Source organism: Lipotes vexillifer, unplaced genomic scaffold (genome assembly GCF_000442215.2).
Source record: "Lipotes vexillifer unplaced genomic scaffold, Lipotes_vexillifer_v1.1 scaffold1329, whole genome shotgun sequence".
Classification (NCBI taxonomy): Eukaryota; Metazoa; Chordata; class Mammalia; order Artiodactyla; family Lipotidae; genus Lipotes; species Lipotes vexillifer.
In genome coordinates this window covers 1,655,751-1,670,518 of record NW_006797566.1, presented here as the reverse complement: position 1 = coordinate 1,670,518, position 14,768 = coordinate 1,655,751, and the positions used below count along the sequence as shown (strand labels likewise).

At 34.8% G+C, this 14,768-nt stretch overlaps 1 protein-coding gene across 2 annotated transcripts in view; it reads left to right on the top strand.

The window, feature by feature from the left end:
* The window catches only part of CEP41 (centrosomal protein 41), a 43,815-nt gene that overhangs the window by 23,291 nt on the left and 5,756 nt on the right, over positions 1–14,768 (top strand). The window contains exons 3-5 of one of the 2 annotated variants that reach the window (XM_007469717.1): positions 3,959–4,006; positions 8,208–8,269; positions 9,531–9,600. In XM_007469717.1, the coding sequence (XP_007469779.1) occupies positions 3,959–4,006; positions 8,208–8,269; positions 9,531–9,600 (180 nt within the window). The remainder of the gene's footprint in view (positions 1–3,958; positions 4,007–8,207; positions 8,270–9,530; positions 9,601–14,768) is intronic. The other variant, XM_007469718.1, reaches the window with a different exon arrangement.

Here is a 14,768-nt window from a genome sequence, read left to right as displayed (position 1 = left end):
CTCTTTCATTGCTGGCATTATTCTCTCATTTTAATCTATATTCAATCTAATTTCAAATTTCTTTAGCTTTCTAAAATTCTGTAGACTATCTCCATTCAGTCTTTTCTAGCCTTTTTTTATTTTTTAGAAATTCACCTTAGTTTTCTTATCTCCATACAAACTAGTCATTTCATTTTTTCCTCTTAGTCTTTACTTTTCCTGAATATCTGCTAATAGCCTTGATCTTAAGCACTCAAACTCATTACAGACTAAGTACTCTTCATTTTTATTTGGTATTTAATTCTGTTTCTTATGTCAAAGGAAGAAATGTATGTGAAAGCCTTTTACAAACCAGAAAGCACTATGCACTCGTATAACTTATTGAGATTAACAAAGGACCACTGTGCCTCTTTTCAAGCTTTCTGCTCCTTCTGAGCCAAAAGAACTTCTCCGTAGAGGAGGGAAATATTGAAGAAAAATAAAGCAGTGGAATTGTCTCTTAGCAACTGAGTTCGTGCCTTATAAATCTTACCCACTTTAGATTACTGCTGCTCAAAATCACTTGCTTTTCTTACTGGCTCAGTTCAAATAATGTTATTAAATTATAGGAAAACAAAGGAAAAAATCTAATGAATGAGTCACTCATTTCGTCGATTGTGCTCTCTTTGCTTAGCACTATTGATATAGTTGAGTTGTGTCTTTCTCTTGATTCCAGTTGTAAAACTTTTTTATATATCTTTTGTTGCAACTTAAATTATAAACTAAGTAGAAGCTAAATACCATCTTATACATTTCTAGGTCACCTGAGTCCTGAAACAATATAGGTCATTTAAGTAGTATGTAACATATATGTACTATATATAAATCAGGTTGGGCATAGCTTAGAGAAAATCAGGTATCCAAAAACTCAAACCAAATTGGGCTGTGATTATTTACATTATAATGTAATTCATTATAAGGATTCTTCAGCTAGTAGATCTTCATAGTATTTTTCATTTAGCAAATATTTTTGAGTGCCTTCTACGCTAGACAATGGAAAGGATAAAGATATTGTGTGTGTGTGTGTGTGTGTGTGTGTGTAAATAGTTGTTTTGGGCTGTCAGTATAATAAGATAGATAAGACTTGCACACAAATAAGGCAGTACAATGATAAATGCCTTGTGAGTTGGTAAGCCGAGTGCCGTAGAAGTTCAGAGGAGGGAAGGGTCACTTCCAGCTGGGTGAGCTATTATGATTACATGGGCAAGGTGACATGTTAGAGAACCAAAGACTAACAGAGAGTTTGTCAAGTTTAGTAATTAAGGCAAGATTGAAGAGGTAGGTGAGATGTTGGTGCCTTCACGAGTAGAGCAAGGAGTTTAAACTTCAGTCAGTAAGTGGTGGGGAGCCGCTGACTTTTTTTAATCAAAGTATCGTCTAGGAAAATGTATCTGGCAGTAATGTGTAATTTTTATTTTAAAAAATTAGTCTGTTGATAGTCTTTTAGGTGCCTTACTTTTGTGTAAAACAAAAATGTGTTTATAAATAAGTCAATTATAGAATTGATTCATTTGTATTCTTTTTAAAAGGTAGTCAAAAAACTATTCTCAAATGAGATTAGATCCAGTAAGATGAGCTGCTTAGTTAAGATATAAGCAGTATATGAAGTGGGATAAAATACTACTTTTCATACTTTCTAAACTCATTTTTAGAGACTTTTTTGTGTCAGTTAGTCATTTCTCCAATTGAAGCAATGCAGAAATCCTCCATATTCTTTCCCCCTGCCTCTACTTGGATAGAATGAACGGCTGTAATGAAAAGAGCTTCTTATCAATAGCCCTCTTAGATTTGTTCTTAATTTAGCCAAGTACTTGTACACCTATGCAAAAGATTTTGTTTCTCTGCCTTCTCCTTTAGTGGGAAAAATAATCAGTAGGAATGACAACCTACCTCACAGGGTCGTTGTGAGGCTCTGCTGGTATGAAGATGAAGTGTTGTGTAAATACACCAAAAATGTTGATAACTGACTGAGAAATGGATTTTAGACATGTTGTTAGTGGAAACTGCTATAGATTGGAAATGCAATGTTTTAATAATAAAGACTATATAATAAGGTTGGCTATTGTTTTCCGTTCATAGTATGCCTCAGGGAATTTAGAGCATAAAATGGTTCCCACCCAATACTATAAAGGAAGTAACACTTCCTACATATTTACCTCACAGTGAAATCATGTTTTTAAAACAGCACAGCCAGAGAATGATATGTTTTTGTGAGCCATATTAGAAACCAGGAGGTTGGGAGTACTAATCTTGACTTAGTTACTAACTTGCTCTGTCACTGGACAAGTCAGTGATCCTTTTTGTACCTCAGTTTTTTGACGATTCTGGAGGAGGTGTAAAGCTTCTCCAGCCAAAAGAAACTAACTGCCACATCAACAGCCTGGCACTGTAAGGGACTCAGGAACATATAACCAGAAGCTCCTACGTAAAATAGTTTAAGAATAAGACTGTAGGACGCTGAACAGCACACCATTTGCCCTGTCTTCTAACGCTAGTACTGACCAGTCGAGTTCCGCCCAAGTGCAGAGTTGCAGGGAAGAGGATGTGAGTCTGGGAAGGATTCATGGTTTCCACTGTGGAGATCTGGTCACATCTCGGGTCCATTATAGCCTGAAGAACCTAGAAAAGATCATATTTTGTTCTAATCTTGGTCTTTGGTGCTATTTGGACTTCTTCTGAGATGTTCTCAGTGTCTGTCTTGAGGAGCCTCAGCTTCTGAGCAGCCCTGACTACTGTCATGTCTCTCTGAGCTTTTGGAAGGATACGGTCTGAGTCCTGCTTTTTGATTCTGATTTGGGGACTGTGTGTCTTCAGACGAAAAAAAAATTTTAACTCAGTAGAATTTTATTCTATAATGAATTCATGACAAGGACTTAATAATAACAAATGATATAAGTTGTTTTTTGAAAATGTACTTTGGGTTTTAGAGCAAGGATTTTCTTTCTCTGCTTCTGACCTAAACCATGAAGAAAAGATCAGAATAGTGCTTGAAAACATCAGTTCATGTCATTAATTGGAAGCATTTCTTTTACCTGAAGTTGTGACTGAAACTGACTAGCTCCTCTCAAGGCTTAAAAGTTAGGAGCACAATTTTAGAAATGAGAAATTATTCTGAATGTTTTCCTCTTTTGCTATACCTTTCAGGTGCCAGATAGAGCTTGCTGTGCTGAATTGAATCAAATTGAAGCATGCCTAGTAAAAAATAATAGCCCCTGGCTTGAGAACCAGACTTTAGTTCATTCGGAAACCAGAAGGATCCTGGCCCAGTTCTAATGCATGAAAACTCTCCAAACCACCTTGGCTAGAGCCTAGTGTTGTAGAACCAGGCCATAAAACATGAGGGTTGAGGACTCTCCACAGTGGTGGGAATCTGCTGTTATTTCTCAGCAAATCAAATCCACAGTGAATACTGGTGTACAGACTGTGTGGTCTAGTTCAGGCTGCAGCATCAGCATGAATAGTGGAAGACCAAGTTCAGGAAAGAGGAGGAAACCACAAAGATTAAGTGAAGAGGAAAGTGTTGCTTGGGTAGGCACAGCGGCACAGTTTAGACATTCAGAGGTCATTGCTTCTTTCTCTTCCTCTGCATATCTTCCCCACAAAAAGCTTATGGGGGGATAAATGGAAGAGGAAAGGCTTAACTCAGAAAGAAAAAACATTACATGAAGTGATCATTCGTACTGCCTGGGGGGACTTAATGTTTATTGGGTGTGCACCTCAGCTTAACACATTTGACCAGAACATTTCCCTGGATTCCTTACCTTTTAATAATGCTGTATAATCCAAAAGACTATTTACTATGTCTGATCCATTTGTCTACTGTAATTCTGTAAAAGCAGAATGGGAAGGCTTAGGGAATACTTGTACTCCATTCTGTTTTCACAGTGTTACTCATTTTCTTCCATGAAAAGCATAGCTAAAATCCTGCTTCTCTTTTTAGGTAACAGTATGACTAAATACATTGAGAAGCTAGAAGAGATCAGAAAAAGTGAGTAACACTACTGATGGTTTGGGATAATGGAACCCTGTAGTTGCTCTACAAGTTGGTTATTGACGAGCCTAACCACACTCTACAGCTGACACACACACAGAGCTATGGGTGTCAGGTGAGTGTGGCAGGTGCCTAGAAGGATGTGGGAAACACAGTGTGCCATTCTGGTCAGCTGCTAAGATTGTGGTCTTTGAGTCTGAGTTCTACCTGACTTAGATCCCATAGGAGATATTAATGTTGGAATGTGAAATAACCTCTAGTGAAGCACTGAGAAGCCAAATTTCTAGTTTCATTGTACTGCAGTCTTTATGACCTTTATTCAAGGTACTTAATCTTTCCTATTTTATTATTTTCTCTAGGAGTAATAATAACTAATATCGTAACATTCTTTTGAGTATAAATTCGACAGTATTCATGAAAGACTTAGTGGTGTAAGAAAGAAAGAGCTTATTCTTAAAGTGGTGTTATACATTATAAATTCATTGCAGTTGGCTTTCTTTTAATCAAAAATCATATTTCATGCACATCCTTTTAAAAAACTAATCTTTGGCAAAGATATGCTTCTAGTCATTGAGTGCACTGCCCTCGTGCAAAATCATAATTTTTCAATCTGTGTCGAAAACAGATGTAAAATGTACACATCAAGTCTAGAATTAGAGAAGTAGGAACATCTGTTTTCTAAGATGGATTTGTTCATAGCTTCAGTAGGAGAACCCAGTGCTAGGGCAATATTGAGCTAATGGCAGTGAAGAGGTACTCTGATTGATAGCAGTTCAGGACTTGGCTCTGGTAATATATATCTTCTGGGAAGAGAATATTACAAATCCAAAATTCACCAGAACTTTTGTTTTTACACAGCAGGCCTTTTAATTTAAATGATAATGTTCCTTTTCCTTTTGAATTGCTGCAGTATTGAGAAACCCCAGACAATAGATCTGGACTCAGGAGCAGCTTCTTGCTGACTCTGTTATTTGCCAGGTTCAACTACAAGGACTGATGCTATAGACATTTGTTTTTTAATGTGTGATGTCGCAGTATCCTTTTCTTCTTATATATTTTATATTTTAAACATTTTATGCTATATATTTTAAATGTTATATATCTGTAAAATATTCTACTTTAAGTATATATATTTTAAGTGTATATTAAAATTTTAAACTATGGAAAAAAATCTTGTTTACTCACCTAAACTTCATTGTTGTCGTCCTTAATTCATCCACGGCAAGCAAAATTCAACTGGCCTGCTTCTGTCTTGGTTTGTAGCCTCTTTCACCTCCTAAGCATTTGTAGCTGAGTGTGAGCTCACCTGTCCACACCAAAATTTGTCCCATAAAAATTGTCCCATTCCACCCAGATTGCTGAAACCCTGTTTAAAACAGTTCTTAAAAGCACAATGTGGTTTCTTTAATATCTAAACTTTAAATGGAGCTTATCTCCCAAAAGAAATACCTGTGGATTAGAGTCCTTGAAAATGCTTCCTTCACCTTCCTTCTTTAGAAGTTGTGAGCTTCCTTTTAGTAAGACAGCAGGTTCCTCTCACCTTTTACACGCTTTGTGCTGATTCCCTGACTAGAATTACTTCCGATTCTGGTTTGGGATCTATATTTTGGAAGATATTTCCTTCTCTTTTCCCATCTTCTGTTGTAGGTGTTCTTTTGGGTCAGAAGGGAGGAGAATATTGCCTTGTTTCATGACACCCTAAACCCGTCACTTTTCTCGGATTACCTTAGATGCCGTGTCTTTCTGTGAAATCACAAACCTTGTGCTGTTACTTCCTTTGATTTGTCTTCCACTGTGAGCCCAACTTCCCTTTGCTAATAATGTGTTTTAACAGAACCCTGAAAACGCAGAATTCCTTTGTAATCTGAATATTCTTTCAACTCTGCCTGGGGAAAAGAGACACACTGTGTCTATTGACCATTCACAAAGCCCATTCTTGGCTCCAGTGGTTAGATGACACTAGTTGGGCCCAGTGTGAAACATCCTAGATAGTTAGGTCTCTGTCCTTCCAGTAACTCGAGAGAGACACACTTAGATTCCAGACTTACCAGAGAAGCAAAACTTGATAACATATCTGAAACTAGGATTTTTTGTCTCCATCACAGAGTTTGGGAGAAGCTATAGTAGCAGAAGCTCCATTCTTAAAGCTCTGTTCGCCCTTGCAAGGACAGACTGTCAGAGCTTTCCAAGTTATCCTTTTTATAAAATTTAAAACTTACTGTAAAACGTCTAGCTTGATCTTTTATCTCTGAGTAATAATGTCAGAAAGTCCTAATGATGGCTGTCCTTCTAAACCAGAACCAGGTATGTAGAGTTCAGGCTCAAATGTGCATTGGGATTTCTAGTGCTTATGAGAGGATGCTAGAAACTATGATCATTAGAAAATAGCAGCGCCTGTTTTCTCGTTTAAGGTGATTTCTATTTAAAGGGGATTTTAATGTGTACCTTTTATACTTAGAATGTGAAGAATTGGAGAAGTATTTCAAACTATGTTACTATACCAAAAGAATATCAGTGGATAAATGCCACAGTGCAAACTACTTTGGAAGCTGTTGACTGTTTTCACAGGCTGATTTATTGCCATTTTGCTTTACGTAAATGACTTTTGGTGGGCAAGTTGGTGGCAATTGAGAGAAATACTATAGTCGTTCCCTTGCACTTTTTAAAGCTTCTGCTCAGCTTATTCGGGTCTGCATCCTGGTGGGTTTTAGAAGCTCCTTTGCATCTTTTATCTGGAAGAAGCTGTTTTAAGAATTTTCTGGAAGAAAGGTCAATTTTTAGCCAAATGCTATCTTTAGGGCATTTTGGAACAGAGAAGCTTTAATTCCCGTAAGAAAGAGTCTTGATATATTTACAGAAGGCCTGTTTTTAAGGTAATATTTCCCGACTCTGAGTCGAAAGCTATTTGGTAAACCAAGCTAACATTATCCTCCAAAGTAACTATTTGGTCTGTGCTGGTTTTTTGGAAAATTCATGGAAATGATTAGTATCACCAGGTAAATAATCTTAAGTACCTTTAATCCTTTCCTTTGTTGCTAGGAGTCTTGGTTTATGAGACAGTGAAGCCCATAGTAATTATCCAGCTAACCTTCAGTAATTCTGAAATAATGAGGCAGTATTTAAGGAGTCAAGGACATCAATATATAAACCTAGAAGAGGAGTGAAGGGAAAGGGTAGGCAGGAGTTCAACGCTGAAAACTCTTCAGAATTGGCAAGTCATCTTCAGAAAAGTTTAGGGAAGCCAATTTTTAATATGCCTCTATGGGACAAATAATAAAGTGAGATTGGCTAAATTTTTTAAAACTGTTTAATATGATATGAAGAATTATTAACACAAACAAATGCAAAAGTACCCCCATTGAGTTATGTCTCAGAATTGTAAAGATAGCACTGAGTAAATATTGATGTTTTCAGTTGATTTTTCTTATTTTTAATTGTGATTAAAAAAAACCCACATAACAAAATTTACCATCATAACCTTTTTCAGTGTACAGTTCAGTAGTGTTAAGTATATTTACTTTGTTATACAATAGATCTCCAGAACTTTTTCATATTCAAAACTGAATAGGTTGATTTTTATTGAAGTGGAGTTGAGGGAAAATTGATGTAAGAGATTATCAGGACCAATTACAAATTTGTGCCCAGCATTGTACTCCAGGAAAAAAAAAAAAAACGGTTGGCCTGTGTCTCTAGCATAGTTTGTAACCTCAGGAATAGAATTGTACTCTTTTCAGGGCAGAGATAGAATAGTAAATGTCTTACCAGCTCTTGACCTAGGGCAACTCAGCTTCCCTGGGTCTCTGTTCTCATTTGTAAAATGCAGATGTTTATTCCCTGCTTATTCTGAAAAGGATTTAAAGGGCTTACAAAAATGCATGCAATACAATATGGTCAAAGTAGAGACAGCATAGTAAGGAAAATGGTACACAAATAAAGGGGAGGGGTAAAATCATTAGACCCGAAAAGGTGGCTTATAAATTCAGCTTGAGGCTTCTTACTGGCCAAAGCAAAGGAATAAATGAAAAGGTGATATAATACCTGCCATGCTTAATTCTGAGGATATCATGAGGATCAAATGAGATAAAACATGTAAATAACTTGAAAAATATACCATATAACTTGATGACTAGAAAGAATTAATATCTCTAAGAAAGCAAAATAAGCCTGGAAAAAATATTTGTCCTGTTCTGCTTTTCAGATTATAGATACAAAAAAGATGAGCTTTTTAAGAGACTAAAAGTTACAACTTTTGCCCAGCTGGTAAGTTGAATGATCTTCCATTGGAGTAAAGACTTTCTAATTTGTGCTGCTTTATGTATTTCTAAATTCAACTCTAGGTAATATTTGCAGGGGGTTTTCTTCTGATTCTTTATATTTCACCTATGAGAGGACTAATTGGTATGAAATTTTCTTTTTTCTTTGATAAGAATTTTATAAAGTAAAATGTACATTCTCCTTTTTAATCATCAGATTTGTAGTTTAGGTTTTATTTTTCCTTGCCCATTTATCTTAATATTGAGAATCTAGAATTCTGCATTCTTTATTGCTTGGACATTTTTATCTGTGGAAAGCAGGTGATCTCCCATCTATGACTGGGTTCTTTTTCCAAGTCTTTCTGCCATGGTCTATTTTGTTACTTTAGGAAAGTCGCTTTCTTCTTTCATTTGAAAATTATGGACAAAGTGTCTCTCTGACCCCCAAACAAGGGTTACAGTGATGTAACTTAAGGTGGATGTTGGGTCTTATGAGCTAAGTCGTGAAAAGTGATTTATTATTTTTTTAATTTGAATTCTACCAAACATTTAAAAAAAATTTTTATTGGAGTATAGTTGATTTACAATGTTGTGTTACTTTCAGGTGTACAGCACAGTGAATCAGTTTTACATACATATATATATATATATATATATATCCATTCTTTTTCAGATTCTTTTCCCATTATAGGTTATTACAGAGTATTGGTTAGAGTTCTCTGTGCTCTACAGTAGGTCCTCGTTAGTTATCTATTTTATATATAGTGGTATGTATATGTTATTCCCAATCTCCTAATTTATCACTTCCCCCCAGGCAAAAGTGCTTTTGTGTATACAACATTGTAATCAATATATTCATAATTACATTTATTTCTTCATTGCATGAAGAATTTCTGATACAATGCTGTTATTTTAAGTATTGCATTTTCAAGAAATAGCATGTTATGTTGGGACTAGAATATGTTTGAATGCAGTTTTAAACTTTTACTTATGTTTCATGTCCAAAATTATCCTTTTGGTCTTTTAAGTTTATTGTGTAATGTTTTAAAGAAATCTTTTCTTCCGGAATGATCATCTGCAGTGTAATTACCACCCCCAAAGTAAGAAGACCTGAGATTTAGTCTCCAGTTGGGGACACTGACAGTTTCTTAAAACAGGAGATCTTTGATGTTTGATATTTCCTCATCTTTTGTTAAAAACAGAATTGCCTCTGTTTAAAGACAAACAAACATACACACTTCTACACATTTCATTCTTTTTTCTATCAGGTCATCCAAGTTGCTTCCCTATCTGATCAAACATTGGAAGTGACAGCTGAGGAGATTAAAAGGCTAGAAGGTAATGAGAAGTGAGGATATGGGGAAAATAACAAATTGATCATTTGACTGTGCTATTGTGTTCACGGGGACTTTGATGTATCTGTAATTAGATTGTTACTCTCTGAGAAATGCTATCTGGTGCTTTGCTAATTCTTATTTCTTTAAAAAAGCCATCTGGTTTTCTGGCTGTAACATTTGTAGTCTTAAATGTTTTAAATGTGTTTAATATACTAATTACTTTTTTTCAACAAATATTTTTAGTGCCTTCTATATAAGTACAGGTCACAGAATTGGGTGCTATGAGACTACAAAGATGAATAAAACACAGCTCTGCTTACATGGAGTTTGTAGCTACGAGTGTGCACTGCACATACGTATGTGTATTGGGTGAGGAAAATGATAACAGAAACACAGAATTACTAATGACAGAAATTCACGGAGGACTAGAAGGAAACCATCGTTTGATGAATATATATTGCTAGGTACTTCACATGAGTTTTCTTATTTAATCTTCTCAAAAACTCTAGAAGGAAGGTACACTGTACAGATGAGAAGCCCAAGCCTCAGAGGTTAAACTTCTTGCTCAAAGTAAACAGCCAATAAGGAATGGACATAGGATACAAATCTGCATGTCTCTGGTAGCAGCCAGTGTCTTCTCACTGCCTTTATTGCATCCTTATGGGGTCTTGGAATGTGCCTTTCGAGAGGTGCAGGGTGCTGTGAGAACTCTGTATTTTCCAGCTAGGAAACTGAGGTAGGCTTCTTCCAGGCTTTTGAACTGGGTCTCTGCCCCCTTTAGGGGTAGAATCTTAACAGGTGCAAGTTAAGGGTGAGGCTGTCTCAGGCTGAGGAGCAGCCTGAATAAAGGCACAGAGAAGTCCAAGCGTGCTTGGGGAATCTCATAATCCAGTCTGGCTGTGGTCTGAGGGAGGGGTAGGTGCGGTGGTAGGAGATAAGGCTAGAAAGATAGATAGGCGCCAGATTTACTTTCTTAAATACCAAGTTGAAAAGAAAACCTCTTAGGTGTTCTGTCATGAAAAGAATTCACAGAGTGAAGGTCTTTATTTTATCCTGAAGTACTCAGCTGTCAATGTGTGGCTGTTTATTGAAGGGGAATGTGTTTTGTTAAGGTTGATGTAGGCCAGGAATTTGACTTCTGATTTCAAGACAAGTTTCTCAGGAAGTCTGAACACTGGGTTTGTACAACTCGACTGTCATTTCCCCGGGCTTGTTTTTGTTAGGGAGGATAAAAAGAATCTGTAAAAGACAGGAATTTATCTATGACAGATGCCTCTAACACAGCAGAGAAATAAGGGCTCTTTGTAATAGAGATAATTGAGTCTCCTCATATGAGTACTCCCAATTTTAACCTGGTTATATAAGTACCTGGATTTTGTCCTTTAATTCATTGTCGAGATTACAACACCAGAACATATGGGCACATGCAATTTTCTCTTCTGAGATAAATTTGCAGGCTTTTGTAAAGTAGGACACCATAATGTGTGAGTAATATTAGTGTTTTTCTAGTGCTCTATACAGAATAATAACTCAGGAATGCCTGTAGCACAGATTGTATCTGTATGCGTATTGTCCAACTCTGAAGGAATAAAAAAACTCCTTTTATAATGTTTATTGTTTTTTCCTGACTTAAAAGTGTATTTCTAGAAAATTAGAAATCTGTAAAAAAACATATAAAGAAGAAAATTAAAATAACTAATAAACCCTATTAACATTTTGGTCTGATTTCCCCACCCACATCCATACTCTTTGTATATAGTTTTGTATTATGCTGTTTTCAATTAACATTTTATCATGCACACTTTCCTATGTCATTAAATAGACTTCAAAAGCTTAATTGTAAAGGTTGTGTTGTCATATAATGTCTATCCTTTGTATATGCCACATATTTAATTATTCTCCTATTGTTGGCCATTAACATTTTTCTAATTTTTCATTTTTATAAGATAATGCTGCAGTGTAAACCCATAAATGTTTGTATGGTTCTGATTTATTTCCTGAAGATAAATTGCTGCAGATTGTCAAAGGGTGGAACCATTTTAAGATGCTCGGTGCTGATTCCACATTATCTCCAGAAAGGTTCTACTTGTTTGCATTCCCACCAAGCAAATGAGAAGACCCATTTCTCCCCATCCTAGCCAATGATGAATAATTCTCATTTTTGTAAATGTTTGCCAATTTGATGGATGAAAAATGGTATCTAATATTTTTATTTTGGATTTCTTTGATAGTGTGATTGAGCTTTGCGTATGTCTGTGTTTGTTGGTCATACGTATTTCTTCTTTTGAGGACATTATATGTCCTTTCCCATTTTTTTTCTAATGGAATGTTCATCTTTTACTTATTGATTTGTAAAATCTTTATATAATTATGATATCTTTATTCACTGGAAACCAATACAGCCTTGAAAATAAATGAGAAAAATCTTTATTTGATGATTTGGAATAATACCCAAGCTGTATTATTAAGTAATAAATAAATAACAAAATAAACAACAAATCAAAGTGTAGAGCAGTATGAATAGCATCCTCCTAGATACGTAAAAAGGAGAGGAAATAAAATATATACAAAATATGTAGTTGTTTCATTTCTGGAAGGAGACAAATATTTGAAGGTAGTTCCCTTGGAGGTGGAGGCCTGAGGGCCTGCAGGTCTGGAGTGAAAAGAAGACTTCCTTTCCATATTAGCAACTTTATCTTGTTTGCATTTTTACCTTGTGCACACGATCTTTTTTCTATTAACAAACTAGTTTTAAAACTCCTAATAAAGTGTATTAACCTTTTCTCACTTATATATGTCACGAATACTTTTCCTAGTTTGTTATTGACCTTTTAATTTTCTTTGTGTTGTTTTTTGACATATATGAGATTTGCGTTTTTACATGATTAAATCTATTAGCCTTTCATATTGTGTTTTCGTTTAGTGCTTTAGATTCATAAAATCCAAAATAAGATATTCACCTATATTTTCATCTGTTAGCTTGCTTGGTTGCTTTGGGTTTTTTCCTACATCAATCCATCTGTTATATATTTTGGTATATGATATGAAGGGGTTATCTAAATTTGATTTTTTTGGATAGTTGACAGATTATCCCAGCACCATTTATTTAATAGTTCTCCCTTTACCCACTGATTTTTGATGTTACCTTTAACATACATTAGATTTTTGTATATATTCTAGGATTTGTTTCTGAGTTCTTTGTTATTTTCCATTGTTCTAGTGCATTGTTTTGATCATTTACCTTTTCAGTATATGTTACTATTTGAAAAGGCAGGTTCTCCAAATTACTTTTCTCTCTCTCTCTCTCTCTCTCTATATATATATATATAATATATATATACACACACATACATATATCTTTTTTCTTCTCTTCTCATCTTTAAAATTCTTTTAAGCTTTTTTTAAGCCCATTGGGATTTGTATTAAGGCTAAAAATTTGGAAATTTGGAAGGGATTAACATCATTTCACTTTTAGTCACCAAGTCAGGAATATGCAAGGTATGTCACTCTCTCTTCATTCAGGTCTTCTTTAATGTCCCTAAGTAAAATTTTTATAAGACCTATAAAGGACTTATAAGTTTTTATATGGCCTTTACATTTCTTAATAGGTTTATTTTCTAGGAGAGTATATTTTGTATCTGCAGTTGTTACTGTAAATGAGAGGTTCTTCATGTTATTTTCTAATTGGTATATATTTTGATTGTCCGTATTTTCTTTAATCTAACTTATTTATTTTATAAATAGGTCATTTTTATAATTAACCTTAAAACCTAGATTATTTTTATAATCTAACATTTATTTCCCTTATTCTCATAGGATTCTCTTAAAGTTTCTAGGTGTATTATATCATACACAAATTAAAACTTAATATGCTCTTTAACAGCTAGGCCTCTTATTTCTGTGTCTTCTCTCATTATATTGGTTAGAACAGCAAATTCTCAAACCTTTTGGTATCAGTCTCCCTCCACACTTAATTTTTGAGGACCTCAAAGAGTTTTGGTTTTTGTGAATTATATCTATTAATATTTAGGGTATTAAAGTTTTAAACCAAGAATTTTAAAAATACTTGCTATTTACCTTAAGAACCAATACTAAACCCATTACAAACATAAATAACATATTTTTATGCAAAATATCTATGTTACCAAAACAAAAATATATATGGAGAATGACATTGTTTTACACTTTTTTGTAAGTCTTGTTAATGTCTGATTTAATAGAAGACAGATGGTTCTCATACCTTCTGCATTCAGTCTGTTGCAGTTTGCTCTTTGGGCTAAAGTACATGAAGAAAATCTGGCCTCACACAGATCTGTAATTGAAAAAAGGTAGAATATTTTAATAGCCCTTTCAGATAATTGTGGATATTTTTCTTTGACACTACATCAGAACTTGATAGCTGGTACCTTCTTAAAGGTTAGTTGTAGTGTGGAATCTGAAACCATATCAATGAACTTTTCATACCCTGTTACATTAAACCCATTGGTCTCTTTTGCACTCTGAATGTATCTTTTACTCATACATAATTTTATAACATCATTCATTGGTCATTTGGAAAATACTGGTTCACTGAGTTATGAAGATCTTCCAAATGTTGACAAATTTCATTACACAATATCAAAAAAGTCACATTTATTAACCACAACACGTGTCTTATCAGAAAAGTCATTAAGATGGTAAAGAAGTCAAGCTCTTGATGGCAAATAGTTTCCAAAATTCTGATTTTTGTTCAAAATTTAATCACTGCAACAAATACCATCGGTTGTTTTCCTTGAAATGAGAAATTCACTTTAGATCATTTTTGAGAAAACAGCTGCCAAATACACAAGTCTAAATAACCATAGTTTTCCTGTCAGTTTTTCTTCCAAGTAAAAGTGGTGTTCAAGGCAAAAGCAGCACAAATCACACACATACTTTTCCTTGAGACAACAATGGGACGTTGGTATGTAGCAAACTTGCTGTATGTGGATTCCCCCATTTCATCACACAGAATATTTTAAAAGTGTGTACTTAAGGGTGAGATTTAATAAAATTATTATTACTGCTTCATCAGGGACTTTTAAAAATGTGACTGCCATATTTATTAACTGAGTGTGTGCATGTTGATGAAAAATACAATGACTACTAATAAAGCTCTGTACCTCTGCCCTGATTCTTGCTAAGGGGCCA